At 40.7% G+C, this 17,418-nt stretch overlaps 1 protein-coding gene across 3 annotated transcripts in view; it reads left to right on the top strand.

The window, feature by feature from the left end:
• Positions 1-12,906, top strand: part of KIAA0232 (KIAA0232 ortholog) — a 125,813-nt gene extending 112,907 nt beyond the window's left edge. For all 3 annotated transcript variants that reach the window (XM_059721557.1, XM_059721558.1, XM_019479466.1), the window contains 3 exons: positions 3,616-3,724; positions 8,867-8,964; positions 10,299-12,906. In XM_059721557.1, the coding sequence (XP_059577540.1) occupies positions 3,616-3,724; positions 8,867-8,964; positions 10,299-10,478 (387 nt within the window). In that variant the 3' untranslated portion in view covers positions 10,479-12,906. The remainder of the gene's footprint in view (positions 1-3,615; positions 3,725-8,866; positions 8,965-10,298) is intronic.
• Positions 12,907-17,418: the final 4,512 nt, after the last annotated feature.

Here is a 17,418-nt window from a genome sequence, read left to right as displayed (position 1 = left end):
GTTGTCCTTTATTTTTAGCAATAACGGTATCTTTGTAGTCCTCAAGAATTTTAATGGTGGCAGACTAAAAAACAAAGTTATGAGGGAATCAAATAGTTTTGCCTTTAGTAAAATAAAACCATATAGCCACATTTAGAAAGCAACAGTCTATAAGAAGACTCTTTCCAGGTCCGAATATTAAGCTTATGAAAAAATGTAACTCTTACACTTCCATTCCAGAAATTCAGAGCATTTTAATAAGATTGATAAGTACTGCTCTCTGCACTTCATGGGGCTATTTTAATAATGCCTTCCATTTGAGTCTCCAATGTGGTATAAAATATTAATAAATTATGCCTCAGAATCTCAGTGAAATAGAAGAGGAAAATAAGACACAGAGGGGTTGTGATTTGCCCTTGGCACAACAGTAAGTCTATTATAGCACTAGGAATAGAAGCCAGATCTGCAGGCTTCCATAGGGGTATCTGTTTATGTCACTGAAAATACAACTCTGGGGAAAACTCTTCATTTAAATCAGAAAATCCTTTTTATTATTGAAATTAAATGCACCAAAGCGTGTTATAATAACTCATCACATAGCATATGACTGCTTCTCTACGCAACTGTTTAAATCCATTAAGCTTTTAAGTCAGTGTATCGTGCGTGCATGCTAGGCAGGACCCATTAATATGGTTGCCAAACTTCTCATGGTTAAGACCTTATTTTAACTTCCTTATAACTCTGCCAAACTTTCACTGTTTGATCTGAAATTTTACAGGCTGACTATTTGAGGTTTGTAGGAAAAAGGTCAGCCAAAACAGTTTAGTTGGTTCTCAAAAAGAGATTAAGAGAAAATACATTGTTTTGGTTGTGCTAAAAAAGTTCTGGTTTTTTTAGAGGCTCTAGCACTCCCATGCTTTAGAGTAGGGACTTGCAATGTGATTAGGGATATGTTGGGAGTGTGTTTTGTTACCCTTGGAAAAACGGTTAAATCTGGCAATGATATAATCCTCTGGAAAAACTGCAGTTAGCACATGCTCTGTACAGCTTCACGGCTAGAAACTTAAAAGCTTTTGCTCATACAAGGGGCTGAGTAAAACTTTTCTTGTAAAGAAAGGCTGGTGCAGGGTGGGCAAAAAATAGGTACTGGAAATTAAAAGGGTTCTTAGCACCCTACCAGCTGGGTCCAGAAGTGTGCTAGAAGGAGCAGCCTGAACTGAATGTAGACAAGACAAGAGCCAAGTCTTGAGGGTAAAGGAGGAGAGAGTGGGAAAAGGACCCTTAGGATGGGAATGAGGGAGTTTGGAACCAGATGGGACACTGGAACATTACTGGCCATGTTAAGGAACAGGGTGTACATGTAAACTTGGGTCTGACTGGGCAAAAAGACTGGGAACAGGAGCTGCGGAGGGAGGTACTGAGTTTGGGTGAGAAGCCCAGGAAAAAGACTGGGACTTGAAGTCAAGGGGATGGGTTATAAGAGGGAGGCTAGGGAATTTCTGGACACAGAGACTTAAACTGAGAAATGAAAAAGACTGATACAGCAGGAGGAGTGCAGAGAGAAAGGTGGGACTTGAATGAGAGTCCTGAGGATGGAAGATTGGGAATGGGTAGGTGAGGGATGAGATTGGGAGGAGGATCTGCAGGGAAGAGGGAAGAAGACTGGGACAGAAAATACGTAGAAGGGGCATAACAAAAGGGGGCAGACTTGAAAGAAAAAATGCAGAAAAGCTTGTCTAGGAGAGAATGAATGGAATAGATCTCAGGACACCTGAGTCACCATGCTTTTGCTGGTGGCATGCATCTGTGAAACCCACTGACAGTGTGTCTCATTTCACTTTATCAGTGGTCCACATAAAGCAGGCCTGGACAACCTATGTACTTGTATCACAAGTGACCCAGGCAGCCTCTGTGTGTGGCAGATCAGGGAGGAGACAGGCAGCACAGCAGTAGTTAAAGCAGGAAGGAAAAGGCAAAGCGGGAAATCAGGCTGGGAGCGGAGTAGGAAACAGAAAGCATAGCAGCAGGTCAGACCTAGGAAGTTGATCAGAGCGGTACTAGAGTTTGCAGAACTGATTTGTGGCATGCCTACTGAAAAGGTTGGCCCCAGTGACATAGAGGATGTCAGTTTACTGTTGCTCTTGGTTACTCTTTTAGCTCAAGCAGTTAAGCTCTCTACAGTAGATATGAAGGTTACAAATCTGCTGCTGATGTATGCGCATGTCAAGATGAGATAAAATGACAGAATTTGTTCTTTTCCTTTTTAAAAAAAATTAGGATATTAAAACACAAAAAGTCTATATTAGAAGAATTTTGCTAAGGTTGCAAAGTAAAGAGTTTAATGGAACAGCAAGAATTAAGGTTGCTTGTACAACCTTAATTTGTCCAGCATACATGTCAGCTTCATCATTTACTTCTTAACTACATAATCATATACATTTTCCCTATGGCCCTTATCGCCGTTCACTGCAGAATGTGGATGGTACTCACTTAACAAATAGTTGTTCAATATTTAGTTTTTCCTACTCTCTGATTTGTTGCCCTGTATCTTACCTGCTGCATGCTATTCCAGTTCTGTTCTGAAGACAGTAGTCATATCGTTGCATGCTTTTTCTGTGATGCTTGTTTCATAAACATTAATGAATGTTTATGAATGAATGAATGAATGAATGCATAAACATTAATGAATTTATCTTCTTAATACACTTTGGTGAGGGATGTAATACAGGAGGAATAAAATGACTGGCTCATATTAGTGATTTTTTTCCTTAGCTGGATATCGGTTTGGTGTTCCAGTTTATTAAAACTACATAACATAAAACATCTAACGTAAGAATCATATGAGTTAGTATCTTTAGCACACAAATGCCATTACCACAACCACGATCACAAAATTACCAACATGCCTCATTGTAGCATGTTTTAAGTAACTTAAATGCATGAGAGTTGCAGGAACTAGTCTATGGCAGACAAATACAATATTAAAATACAAAACTAAAATATTTGTGACATGTATTTATTAGTAAATCAACATATCTTAGAAACAAGGTGGTAAGTTTAAAAAAAGTAAAGACAGGAATGAAAATGTTATCAGTTTTATAACCAGGTAGTCGTTAACTACCTAATTGTCTAGATTTCTTCAGTTGCATCAGACTGCTGACAGTGTTACTAATCTCCTTCCCAAAGTATTACAGAGAAAGCTTTGTTGTAATGCCATCTAAAAGTCAGAACAGTAACACTGGCACTGTGTTGAGGCCACTGCTTATGCTGTCCCCTACTGTTCTGTTGGTTATTTGCACTCTCCCTCCCACCTGTGTGTATTCATGTGCCATTTTAGATTTAAATTATAAGTTGTTTGGGACAGAGAGAGTCTGTAATTGTAATTTTCTGTAATTATATGCTGCCTAATTCAAAATGGTTCTGATCTATAACTTTAGATCTTGAAGATTATAATAATATTGAGAATAAGTAAATAATAAGCTTCATTGAATAGGCTAACCTCTAACGTGTTCAGTATTAGAATTTGGAGAGTGTTGCTTATAAAGCCTGACAGTCTTCTCAAGAAAGACACTCCCCAGTTGGGTAGCGGACTGTTGTTATTTGCAGCATACTGAAGTGTGATTATTGTCTGAACAGTTTCCTGTATTGAACACTGATCTACAAAGATTGAGTGGCAGCCAAGAAAAGCAGTGTTGGTGGGAAAAAGCACTCTATTCTCCACTCTTTCCTGCATCACAGTGTGAAGGTAAGAAGATAAGCATGTTTGAGTTAACCCTGGTTTAAAATAGGCTTTCTCACTTTAGAAATGAGCAGGAAGAAATTTATTAGCTGCATTTTAAAATTAAAATGATTTTGTTATAAATTCTGAATGGAGGGATAATTGGGACAGGCAAATTAAAAAATATTCTTAATAAACAAAATCTCTAGTAGTCACTGACACTACGTTTAGGTGTATTAAAAATGAAAATATTATTAAAAATAACATCTTGCTGTTTAGTCTGCTTGATTTAACTTTTGCTTTTTACTCACTTTGGACAGTAAACTAGAATAGTTAATTTCACTTCTACATACAATAATAACTTTCTGGTTATCTCACATTGCTGTGCTGCTGGATTTCACACAATGAGAGAATAATTATTTGAAAACATTATTAATTGAATTTCTTTTTTTATAAAAACATTTCATTTATACTTTTATACTTTATATAAAATATTTTTTAATACAAAAAATAAATTTTAAGCCAAAATTGATCTGCCTGTATTCTTTTAATACATCCGATTTTAAAACATATGAGTAAATTTTGATATACTTGCCAAGTGGTGCTTCAATAAATTAGATGTCCTTCCATCACACTTTGTCACATTAAAAACCTTTGGATTCAATTTGAAATTGTTCAGTTGCTAGAGAATGCTTTTCCTTTTGTAGACTAAATTGTTTCCATGTTCCTTCTCTGGGGTATTGTAATATGCCCTGAGATGCTATGCTGGAAGGTCTAGCAAGGGACTAGGACACAGACAAAGCTGGTGGACACAGGAGGATAAAGCTGCCTTGAGAGGATAAATTAGCTGGTAACATTTCTGTAAGTCAGGAAAACCTGGAATGCAATTAATAGAATTGCATATCCACTACCTGAATTATTTGAGGAAGTGGTGATACATCCTAGCCGCCAGGTAGTTGAATGGATTGCCTGCCATTTGGGAAAATATACTTAACAATCTGGGAATGTGACCACAGGGTAGAGGAAACAGCAAATTGGTGGTGCCTCCTAGTGGCAATTTCAGTGCATATAATTATCCATTCCCTCGTAAAATTGAAACTGGGACCATATTAGGAGAAGGTATTTCCTAAAGCAGGTAGTGAACAGAGTTGTAATTCCTGTTCTCTGATCCAACAAAGAAACAACCCTTTCTTTCTACCTGTGTATCTTTCAAATGTCAGGGTCTTTCAAAGTAGTGCCAGTGCCAACTTAATGAGATGGAGAACGCCAGGTAGAACAGATTATTATAGGAAGGATAACTTATTTTGGAAGAGTTCCTACATTTATTAGTTACTGAAGTTGCAGCCAAGTTTAAACCACATTCTTAATGCCTAGTCTTTCTTTCTACAGGCCCAGACTAAAGCTTAGATGGCATTTAAGAGTAGCCTACCACTTTACCCTCAACAACTGATGCCTGCTTTGACTATGAAATAATCTAGCTTCTAAACCATTCATCTTTCATTGCCCCTGTAGTTCTCCTTATCTGGCCTGGGCTGATCTAGGAGTCTCCTAACTTGGAAAAACTTTTAACATTGTATGGCAGGGCACTGATGGTGCCTGCCACTTTAAGGGCTGTGCCAAGCATCCAGCAGGTGCTTGATTGCAGTGGTCATTTTAGATCCCTGGCTGCCTATATAAACAGAGCAGTTCACTGCTTGCAGGCCAGGCAGAAACATTGCCTGGCTGCAAGGCTGTATGCAACATCCTGGAGATAAGGGCAGGAGCTTAAGGGGATGGTTTGGACCTAAAACTGCACCCTGCTGGGACTGGGTGGCCTGGTGGGGCTCTCAATGGCATGGGAGCCCCCAGGAAATGTCAGGCCAGTTACCACCCCAGTGAAAGGTGGGTAGACGCCTTAACCCCAGCCCTCACCTTCGGGTGGGTTATTTGAACCATCTGATCCAGGGAAGGCCAGGTAAGCTTCGGGAAGCACCTGAGCCTGCTAGGGTGAGTGACCCTGCGGGGCCAGGCACACTTTGGGAAGTACCTGAGCTGGGAATGGGAGACCCCTGATCCCTGAGTGCGGGCAGGCAGCTTAGTCCTAACTGAAGGACCTGACTGGTCAATGGTGGGGCCAGGACCCAGATGGGGTCAAAAGGGCCAGAGGCCCACTGCGAGGGATGCTTGTAAGAGCAGAGAAGCTTGGAGTCCTGACTGGCCTGAGACAGGGCCAGGGCTTAAAGGAAAGTCAAAGGTCCCAGAAAAGTAGCCACAGCTAATGGGCGAAGCGGATAGTTGAGTTAGCTGCCTGGATTGGCATCTGCAAGGCTTGTGCTGCAGTGTAGGGAAGGAACAGAGCCGCAGATAGTGCTCCCTGGCATCGGGGCAAGAATGGGCAGCCTCCCACCTAATTAACATGTCAATTGTGTTCTGTCTAGGCATGGCAGGTGAGACAAGTGGGCAGTGTGCCCAGAGGCAGGTGGGGAAACTACTACTGTGGCTAGTCTAGGAGCCCCACTTTGCCACACATTGCAACTGTGTAGATGATAACATCCAGTTGCTGAAAATTATTGCTTGCCCTGCTATCAGTGAATATTTACGGATCCTTATGAATGTCATTGTGATTTATGGCAACAGCTTGGGTGTAATATGTGGAAGTAGGAGTTATACATTTTGAACAATGATACAGAGCAAAGGAAAGCTGATGTTCTTCTTTCCTATGTACTCCTTTCCTTTCCTGTTTTCATAAAAGGCAAATCAAAGATAGTAGTAGCTATGTAGCTGTTAGGCATAAAGCCAGTAAATCCATTGATGTACAAGGGTTTGCACTGAGCTAAAATGGGAACGGATTAACATGGGAAAAGTTGCTATGTGAGATTAAATGCATAGAATTTCATGGGATCATATAAAATACTTCCTGGTAGTACTCTAGTAATTCAGTGGTTCAGATTTCAAATCATATGTAGAGCAAGAGAATTACTATAGTAACAACAAAATTAATTCTCCTTTAAATTTTGGTTTAATTTCATATGAGTGTTAAGAGAACAAATTTGTTCTTTTACTATTTTAAAATTGTATTTATTATTTTATAGTCATGCCTCAGGCTTTTAAACAGTATGTAACTGAATCATTTGGAAATCGAATTACCTAATACATTGTTGTACATGTATAAATACTTAGTAAAATTGTAATAAATAGTTCAACCGATTTTAATATTAATTACTACAGATTGTGTGGGTAGTATTTTAAAACATTTACGCTATTTATATCCCTTTTATAAAAATACATTTTGGTATAATTACTGTTGATATAACAGCAAATAACCTGAATCAGATTATCAGACAATACAAGAGAACTTTAGTTTGAACTACACTGTATTGTACTTCAATGTTGTATTGACAGAGTACTGTATGCAGAGTTGTGCCTGACCATCATTAACTGAGAAACTCATAAAGCAACCATGTTAAGTGCACATGTCTATTTTTGGTTCATTTGCTGAAGTTGACTAGAAATTTTTCTAGACCCCAGAATAATTTTTAAAATATAATGTAAACACATTGTAAAAATAAATGCTTTTAGAAAAAGCTACCTGTATGTCGTAATTCCTAGCACTGAATGAAATTTTCTGATGTCACCTACTAATAGGCTCATATACCACTGTAGCAATAGAATTAATTTATCTAAGGAAGGAATAGAATATCTAGATGAAATTCTGGCACTGCTATATCAGAGACAGTATTTCTGTACTCCTGGCCAGGATTTCAATTCACATTTATGATTTAGCATTAGAACTTTAAAAAACCCCAGTAGTTCTCTGTTTAAAGAATAACTTTTTATAACATTTAACTGTAGAGGGATGGGCACAGTTAGTTATTTATGCACAAGACCGTTTTTTGTAAATAAAGTAACCACAGCAGACCAAAATCAGATCTTTTTAGATAAACCTGCCTCGACATATGCAGGTAAAGGTGCTATGGGATCTAATGCATAATCTACACAATTGTACCCTTCTGCCATCCCATACATGCGTGGCAGGAGACGCAATTGTGGGATTGCACATTAGATCCCATTGCACCTTATTGCCAGTGCAGGAGGAGCCTGATCCTGGACTCCCCCTGCACCGACAAGAAGCAGGCTCCTGTGGATGAGATCAGTGCGCAGCTGGGGCTGAGAGTCTGGCAGCTGAATTCCATAAGGTGCAAGAGTCTCAGTCCCAGTTCCACGTGTGATGCAGCCAGGATCTGCTCAGGTCCCTTCTGACCCTACCAGCTATGAAACTATAAGAGTCCTGGCAGCCATAGGGTACTGCTGTGATCTCCCAGCCCCGGGGGTGTATTGTACTCCTCAGTAGCTAGGAGATTATGCAGCTGCAGTCTGTCAGCCAAAGGCTGCCTACATGTGCCAATTAAAACTGGATAGAAACCAGCTATAAAGTTATATTTTTGAGCAATAATGGCCTTAGCAGAAGCATTTGAGTCACAGCCCCTGTCAGATTCCAACAGATCTGCTAAATTGTGCTAAATACCTTGTCATCAACAATCTCAGACATGCATGATTCTAGAAAAATATCTAGTTGATGGCAAGGACACAAGAAGCAGCAGCAGCAGCTGGTTGGACCTTTATAAGGTGCCATAGTTAATTTGCACGTGTAGCCAGTGTAAATTTATTGTGGAATTAACAAGGTAATTGCATAATAGATATATCGTGTAGAGCAAGCCTTAGATCACAGTAATGCCTCAGGCTCAGGGTTTTGTTATGCTAAATTTTGTAGAGAGAGAAGTAAAAGTGTCTTAAACAATTTACAATATCAGAAATTAAAACATTACTAAGAAATTTCTACCAGGAATATGTCTCTTAATCATTTTTATAGTGTTATCTTACACATTTTTTAGTACTTAAATTACTTTTTCCTCCTTCTTTGAATGTAGCAATATTGTTTCCAGGTAAATTCTGAGGATATTTCAGAAAGCTCTGAAGAAAATTCTGCACTTAACCAAAGTAGTTTTGTCTTTGAAACCATCAAATCAGAACCTTTGACAAGCACTCAATTTACACACAGCTTAAAATGCAAATCTGATGAAAACTTCTTATAGTTATATATTTTACTTTAAAATGGATAACCTTGTTTCTTAATGACATGTCCCTCCTTCTTATATTTTCTCCTCCATTCTGAAACAAAAACACTTCAAGAGTGTTACACAAATGCTAAAGGAGAGAATGGTGTAGGAGAATATCAAGAGGTAAAGGAAATTCCCAGCAGTGAAGAACATCTTTTAGATTTTAATATGGTGAGTAACTGTTCTTCTTTTTGTAGTTGTGCCACCTGATCTTCTCATGCAGCATTATCCTTATCTGTCCCTAAAACTTCAATCCTACAAAAAAGCTATTTTTCCCTCTTATTTTTGTATTTTTCAAAATGCTAACTCCTCCTGGCTTTTTCCTCAAACATTTTACCATACTTAGCACTCTGCATTTCAGCTGTGTCTGACCAAATGGTGGTTTGCTTGGTCAGATGTGCGGAAGGATCATTGTGCTTTTTCCTTAGATAGCCTAGCTCCACTAACTAGCACAACAGCGTGTTCCACTAAGCTACACAGAGCCAACAACTTCAAGGGATTAGCATTGTTTGCTATCTGTCCTTCCCATAAGTGACAAACTAATGCCTTAGTGAATGGGATTTTTGCTATAGGAAAAACTAGTTTTCCCCAGTGAAAGCTACATTTCATTTTTGCCAAGGATGATCACCGGAGTTGTTTATTAAATGTAGATACTCCTCATAATCAGGGATCCTGGTTTTCCGTTCGCCACAGTAAAATGCAGGTTTTCTCATTTTAAGGAGAAAAATGTGGATTTTCTCCTTTAAAGGAGAAAACCACATGAAATGGTGGGTTTCCCCTTCCAGCCTGGCTAAGTTCCAGCCTGTAAGGGGCTCGGGGGAGTGGGAGGAGGGCGTTCAGGCAGGGGGCACCATGTGCATGGCAGTGGCAGCAGAGCCTCCCCACCCCGCTCTGCCCTGCTACGCCAGGTCCTGCCTGCTGGGCAATGGAGGCCTCTGGAGGGGCGGCAGCAGGGCAGGGAGCCCTGAGCCTGCAGTGGGCAGTCTGCATCTGCCCCCTTCCCCGCAGACTGTGCTCTGGCCATGCTGCCTGTTAGGGAAGGGGAACCAGGCACTGCACTCAGCTCTGGCTGTAGCAGCCACTGCTTCCCACAGGAACTGTGGACCTGGGTCCCTGGTCCTGTAGCCCTGGCAGCTGGGGGCCCCCTCTGGCAGGGCTGAGGGGAGGGCCGGAGGGCTGTGTGGGTGAGGAGTGAGGGGCACCAGCAGAGCCAGGGGACTGTGGGTGGCGAGTGACGGGCACCAAAGGGGCTGGAAGGTTGTGGCCCCTTGGGTGTGAGGGGCAGTGGCATGGGCAGAGCACCGGCATATCAGAGCTGAGGTTTTGTTTTGTTTTTTAAAGTGTACTTTGAACCTAGTTTTGCTTTTGCTACTCAATTTGTCATTTATTTGCAAGTTAGACCGGGAGAAGCGGAATGGGTGAAAAAGAAATACAAAATCCTACAGCTCATTTATAGATAAACTTGCTGCTGTTCCAAATAAATGTTGTAAATTTTAAATCCTTAGGTTTCCTCTGTTTATGAAGCAAGGTGTGCAGATGACATAAATTCTGGAGCAAAACCAAATGGCTTCAGGAAGAAGATATACTCCAGTGATAGTTCCAGCTCTGAAGACACAGCATCAGAAGGTGGAAGTGAATGGGCTGATCCTTGTGAGGAGGAGCTTTTTTCTCGAACTCAACTATAAAAACTGCAGAGTAGAACAGATGATTTAAAAGTAACATGAGATGGAAAACTATCCTTCCTGAGGGTCTGTAGCTCTAAAACAACAACTTGAGTTTCCTCTTCAGTTAACGGATTCAGATGTGTATTTATCTTTCTCTTCTTGCTTATTTTATAGATGAGGACACAGCTGTCCTGCTGAAGATTTTTTTTCCCCCCAAACTGTTAAATTCTTGGCTCTTTGAACTAGACTAGATTGTGTTGTCAAATCAAGAATGGATGTGCATGTACTTGTCTTAGTAGTACCACTGCTTTTTTGCATCTTAATTGCAGTTATTTTCATTGTAACTGTAGCCCTACCACTATTACTATCTTATTAGCATTGCAGTGTCTACAACTACTTCTGCTATTCAGAGACTTTAGCTTTTGGCACATTTAGACTTTGTTCTTTAAGAACTGGGAGATAAATACTTAACACTGTAATCTATCAGTGCCTTTCTGAATGCAGGAGAAAAGCATGAATGACTTGTCCAGTCTTCATTCAATAAATCTCATAACTTTGAAGTAGGAACAACAGGGTTGTGCTTTAGAGACTTACAGAAACTGTGTTTTCTATCCTATGATCTCCCATTCCTCCCTCTTCCCCCCCATCCTGAAAACCAACACTGAGGAGACTATGGTTTGTAATCTTGCTAAATGGAGAAGCCAAGGATTTTTTGTAGGTAGAGAGGCAATGTGGGTTTCTTTTATCCCTTTTTTGTCCTGCTTTATGATCTGCCGTTATAGGGCAGAAGTATAAAAAGAAATAACACCAAAAAAAACCATTGGGGTGATGTGTGGATTGTTGTGAATTTTGTAACAAGTATAAGGATTTTGTCTTGTTGCAAATGATTGCATTTGTGTAACCTGCAAGAGCATCCTATTTCGAATTTGAGCCTGAACGAATGAAACTATCTAAAATGCTCAGAGTGTTTAATGTTTTATATGCAAAGGGTCAGTGCTTCACTTGAAAGAAATCCTGTGGCTGCTGCAGTTAGCTGCTGTTGTGGCTGTAATTTAGTAAAATTCGTAGTTCATTTTGTGTTCCTGAGAGAATGTTAGGGGCAAGTTATGTGTGGTGGGTGGGGGTAGGGGAAAGGGGTGACTTACAACATACATGTGTGATTGCAGTAGTGATTGTTGCTTTATGTGACTTGCTTTTCAATTTTATTTTGTTAACCTAGAAAGTCAATACATCGTCAAGTTGCATCTGTACAAGACTATCAACTCCTTGTGCTTTTAACACATTATGCAAAATGTATAAGCCAGGAGGAGCAATATTTGCAAAACTAAACATCTTAAGTTTTTTACCAACTCATAGTTTAAAGAAACCTAATCTATACAATAGCAGCATGTCTATAACATCAGGAAGTGCAGAAAGTCTAATACTGACTTGAAAAAGCTTAACCATTAATTTTGACAGGCAATAAAAACTCACAAGAACTATAGCTGTTTGAAATATGAGCTGAACTGGCTTTGAAATATGTTCTGTGCTAGAAAGGTGAATTGAAAAATGCGTTTTGTTGCCTTTTCTTAATTGATAGTGTAAGAATGAAGATCTATGGTTATAGAGCCATGCAAGGCTTCATGCCGCCTTTTTTTTTAATTCTTATTTAAAATTGGCTTGGTTTGTCCTTATGAGGAACATTTTTCTGATTCTCCTATTAAACTACATTATTTTAGGGTTTGTATTCATGAAACAAATCATTTGACACTTTAGAGGGTTTTTTAATTTATTTGCAGACTTTGGATAGGTTTTTATATATTTACTTTCTTCTGGAGCTTCCTTAAGAGGTTGTTTAGCACCTGCACTGAGAACTATTTATCTGTAAACATAAAGTAAAAGACACCTAAATTCCTGAGATCACTACAGTGAAGAATGGAATAGAGCTTTGTTCTGTAAAATAAAAAATGACCAAATGGACATATTTCAAACACAACCTTTGGCTCAGCTTATTTTGGATAGAGCTGCTTCTTTAATAGGAAAGGGCTCAAAAATAATGAAGGTGTTGACTGCAGTTACATTGTGGTGTAATATTGCAGCACCTTGAGGGGGGAAAATAAAAAGGTATATAATTGAGCTTGGGCAATAATAAATTGTCTTTATTTGTTTTCGTAGTTTAATGGCTAAAGCTCTGAAGCTTTCAGTGAGAGAGTTGAAGTGTGGTTTTTAGTTTTTCTATATGGATAGAGACACACAAAAGCATTAAGGTTGGCAAACGCTGAACCGCACTGTGGTATGAAGCGCATTGCATATCCATAGCACTGAAGTATCAGTTTTCCATTCCTGGGCTGAAATTTGTTTCTACTTTTTGCTTCAAGTGGTTGTATTGTTCTGATTTCACGTACACCAGAGTAACTGATTTTGTTTTCTTGTGGAGTTACTTAACACCAAATAAAAATATAAAAGGATAGTTGGCTGGTTTGCATATGTCTTTTTCCTTTCATTAAAGTGTGTGTATAACTTGCATTTAGACTTAAACATGCGCCACTTCAGAATTAAATATTTCGAGACAGCACATACAATGGAGATATCTAACACGAGTCCTCTTTCCATTGCTGTTGTTTCATGTTTGTTGTTGTTTTCTCTCTCTCTCTCCCTTCTACTTTAGTCTCTTTAAGACCCTAAAAAATATTCATTGCGTATGACCCTGAAAAAAAAAAACCTTTCAACCCCCAGGACTTTTTCATCCAAAGCAGATTTTTTTTTAGAAATGTCAATGCCTCAAAGTTTCTGCTTTAATTACTTTTCTACAAAATGGTACAGTCTTAATCTTAAAAGTGAATTTGCAGTCAGATGCCCTGGTTGGTAAGAGACCAGACTAAATACCTACCAAGACAGTAAGAAGAATCTATGTGAAATAAAGTGTCCTCTTTGATTGCTGGAACTGTAAAATACTTCTGTACTTAGCACACGTAAATTATAGCAGCTTTTGCTTCTTCCTCCAACAAAACCACAGACATACTTGACATTGTAGCATTCTGGTCAATCTAGGATTCATAACCACATGTCTTGATAGTGAAGGTAGAACTGTTCTGTGTCACCTTGAAATGTAAAGCTAAGATTAAAAAACAAATGGATACATAAAGTTAAAGACACCTAAATAAATAGCAAAAGGCCCAGTAACGGTGAGTGACTTGAGTGGAAATGTTAAACTCTGTCCTAATTTTCCAGTTTTAATGCATAGAGCATAATGAAAAGTATAATTTGGTCCTATTCACAGAATGATTGTGACTCTCCTAGACTACACTGATTTGGAAATGTTATAAAAACACACAGAGAATGTCTCCTGGGGAGGTAGCACAAATTAGCTATTTTGCAGTAGCTTTCCATATGTGTACTTAGTCTGAACTAAAGGTGTATTTTTGTAATCTAGTTTAAGATACTTTGAATACAAATTACAAAGGCATTTCTCTGAAATTAGTGCCCACATGAGGAGTTAGAGTGGATTTAAAGGGGTAAGAATTACTCTATAGTATCTTATTTAGTACTAGCTTCCCTGTGTAGATTAGCCATTAGGTTTGTAACATACATGCTTATAAAATTTTCTAGGATATATCTCTATAGCATAAGGCAGTATGATGCAGAGACACCAGAGCTTGCTTTGCACATACAAGCTCTGGAACCAGAAACAGCATAGTTGTATCTGTATGGTGTTGTGTTTAGGCTGATTAGCTCTGAAAAGTAGACATTAGCCTGGATACAGAACTAGATTAACACAACTATGCTGCTTCCAGTTCCAGAACTAGTATGTGTACAGGTATCTCTGCATGGTGCTGCATTATGCTATATATACATAGCCTCAAGAGAAAAGTGCTTTACACTGTCAGTGTGTATTTTGCAGGGCTTCGTTGTGTTGGTCTTTTTTTCCTAAACTATCTAAAGCAGTGGACTAGTAGAGATTAAAACTGCATGCATCTGTAGTGTTTAATTGCCTGTATAGATGGATATAGCATAACATAGATATTCAACATGATGTGTGCTAGAAGTACAAGCATGCAGACAGTTCAGAAAAAGGGCTCAAAGAAATTCCCATGGATTTAGCCATATGAAGATCAATGCATGACATATTGCTAAATCCTTGTAACTGCCTGGCAACATTTACTTCTATTTTCAAAAGTTAATTTCTCAATTGAAATTCTTATCCTAACAATGGAGAAATTAATTATTTTAAGGGGAAAAATATTCACTTGGATGACTACAGGGGTTTATAGAGGATTCTTGTTATAAGAATTTAAATGTGGTCAACCAGACCTTTCAGTCAATATATCTGAATGATTACCACTTCCATTCCTCCCAAACAGTCTGCCCCCTCTACCAGATAGGTGATGTAAGCAATATTTCCCTTTTGCAACAGCAGCAAGTTATTCTAGACAAGGCAGGTCCATCAGGTTATACATTGGCTCTATGTAGCACCACCTGCCATAATACTCTTTAAGTGAGAACATTACTAATGTTTAATAAATACTTTATCTGCAGAAAAGCATTTTAAATTGTCTGCCTTTGAAAATGTCAGAAAAACTATTTCCAGCATAATCTTTGCACCAGCTGCTTCCTCTGCTGATGGGAAAGGACTTTTTGAAAGTAGCTTTTGATCCACTGACCCCAATTAACCCTATTGTATAAGCAGTCATCATTAAAGCCAAAAACTATGGAGTATTAGTTTCACAAGGAAGTGCTCTGTCTGCGTAGGCTTTGCTTGTGGTTAGCTTGTTTACTTTTTGCCTTTTGTGACTGATACAACTCATAATTTGCATCTATGCTAAATCATGCCTTTTTCTGAGGAGTGCTTTATAGAGGTGGAGAGATGATCACTGCCTACTAGACTGCTCAGTAGGCAGATCTCAAGCACTTCCCAACTGGACCAGTTACCCATCCACTAGTTAGACAAATATCCAGAAGCACTCAGCTCTTTGCTTTAGCAGAAAGTAGCTCTACTCTGCCCAGCCTGCTTTTGCTTCCACTCACCCTGGTCAAGCACAAGCCTCAGGAGAAGAGATGGCTCTGATGCTTCACCTCTTATCTCTGCTGAGGGCACTGTGATCACTGGGAGCTTTGCCACTCATGACCACTTCTGAGGCCCCAGCACTTGTTCACTTAATGACACAATGGTAGCTGATCCCTGATTCCAACAATTATGTCATCTGCCATGCCACACACTCATGGGAGGAGGCACGATTGTTGAGACAGTCAAATCTGCATCACACAGTTGCTACTTGCAGGGAGATTCCAGGATTATGATTCCACACTCCCTGTGCACTAGCAAGTTGAAAGAAGAGTGCTGTAGGTTTGGCCAGGATGACAATTAGCTAATTGTTAGCTGGCCCTCAGGACTCAACAGGGAACTAGAACCAGCCCTAGTGCACCCTGGGCTCCAGGCTGACAACTGATTGTTGACCCTGGCTGGGATAGCCCCAGTTGAAGACTGGGGCTCTCCAGGCTTAACTGATAATTGGCTTCACTGATTGTCAAAACCCTGCACCTGGCAGCCCAGCTGCAGGCATGGGGAATCAGAGGCTCATGAGGTGCCAGGTGCAGGGTTTAAAGTCCCAGGTGGGAAAACCTGGAGAAGCCACTTCTGTGGGGCTCCCCATGCACTGAGTCCCCAGCTCCTCAACTGCTCATGCCACACTCTGAAGCAGTGCCTGCAGTTGTGGAGCAAAGTTCCCTGTTCTGTAGTTGCCGCTTCCATGGGCACCCTAGAAACCAGGGGATTGGACAGTGCTGGGTCCAAGATCTGATGCTGCCCCAACCCTGGTCCCACTGCTCTCATAGGGAATGGCTGCATCCCAGACCCTGGGGCTGCCCCATGCCAGATTTCTGCTCAGCTGAGTGTTGGGATCTGTCATGGACAGGGATTCGGGTTTTCCATTGTCCACAGAAAACCAGAGAAAACCACAGATTTCCCCTTTTTATCGGAGAAAATGCGGATTGCTCCTTTCAGCAGAGAAACCCACAGATTCCCTGCTTTTGCAAACAGCTCTTGCAGGCTGGTTGAGTTGTTTGCAAACAGGGCGGGGGGGAGGGGCGAGGCCTGAGGCGCTCAGTCAGCCAGGGCTCCCCTCGCTCGGCTCAGCTCAGCCCCACTCTTCTCCCGGAGCCGGAGGTAAGTGGGGCTTGATAGGGGATGGCGGCCCCTCTGCCAGGGCTGAGGGGGCCAGGAGCCAGCCCCGCCCCACCCGAGCAGGCAGAGCAGTGAGGGAGCCGGCTCCACACTGCTTCTGCTGCCTGCTGTTGGGGGCAGGGAGCTGCAGATTTGGGTCCCTGGCCCCAAAGCCCTGGCAGGGCTGTGGGGCAAGGGCTGTTGGAGGGGGGCTGTTGTGGGGGCAGTGAGGGGCACCAACATTATTGAGGGGGCTTTGGGGGCAGTGAGAGGCACCAGCAGGGCTGGGGGAGGTATTGGGGGGGGAGGGGGAGTGTGTGAGGGGCACCAGCAGAGTTGGGGGGTGCTGCAGGGGGCTTTTAATTTTAATAACATATTTGTGGGAGGGTTGTCAGAGAATTTGCAATTTTGCATCAGAGAATTTGTGATTTTTTTTTTTATTTTTTTTATCAGAGAAAACCAGGATCCCTGGTCATGGGTAAACCCTGTCATGAGTGAAACATCCTCAGACACTGGAAAGGGGATCCTCAGACATTCAGCGCGAAATAAGCAAGTACATTTACCCAGCATGCTTACACCAATATGGTTATACTGGCATTGTTCCATGTCCACAGGAGGGAATTATACCAGTATCACTTTAGAAAAAAGGCAGAGCAGGGTGGCACCTTCGAAAGTAACTGGTTCAGAGAGATCTGGTTCAGAGAGCCTCCCTAAACTAGTTAGGCTCAAAGGTGCCACCCTGCCTTACCTTACACGGTTAGCTACCACTCTGGCATAGGTAGGGACCTACTTAAATTGTGATTTCACAATTTTCACAGAAAC

This window comes from Alligator mississippiensis, chromosome 2 (genome assembly GCF_030867095.1).
Source record: "Alligator mississippiensis isolate rAllMis1 chromosome 2, rAllMis1, whole genome shotgun sequence".
NCBI classification, from domain to species: domain Eukaryota; kingdom Metazoa; phylum Chordata; order Crocodylia; family Alligatoridae; genus Alligator; species Alligator mississippiensis.
Note: the sequence above shows the minus strand (reverse complement) of the source record. Positions and strands in the feature narration are given on the sequence as shown.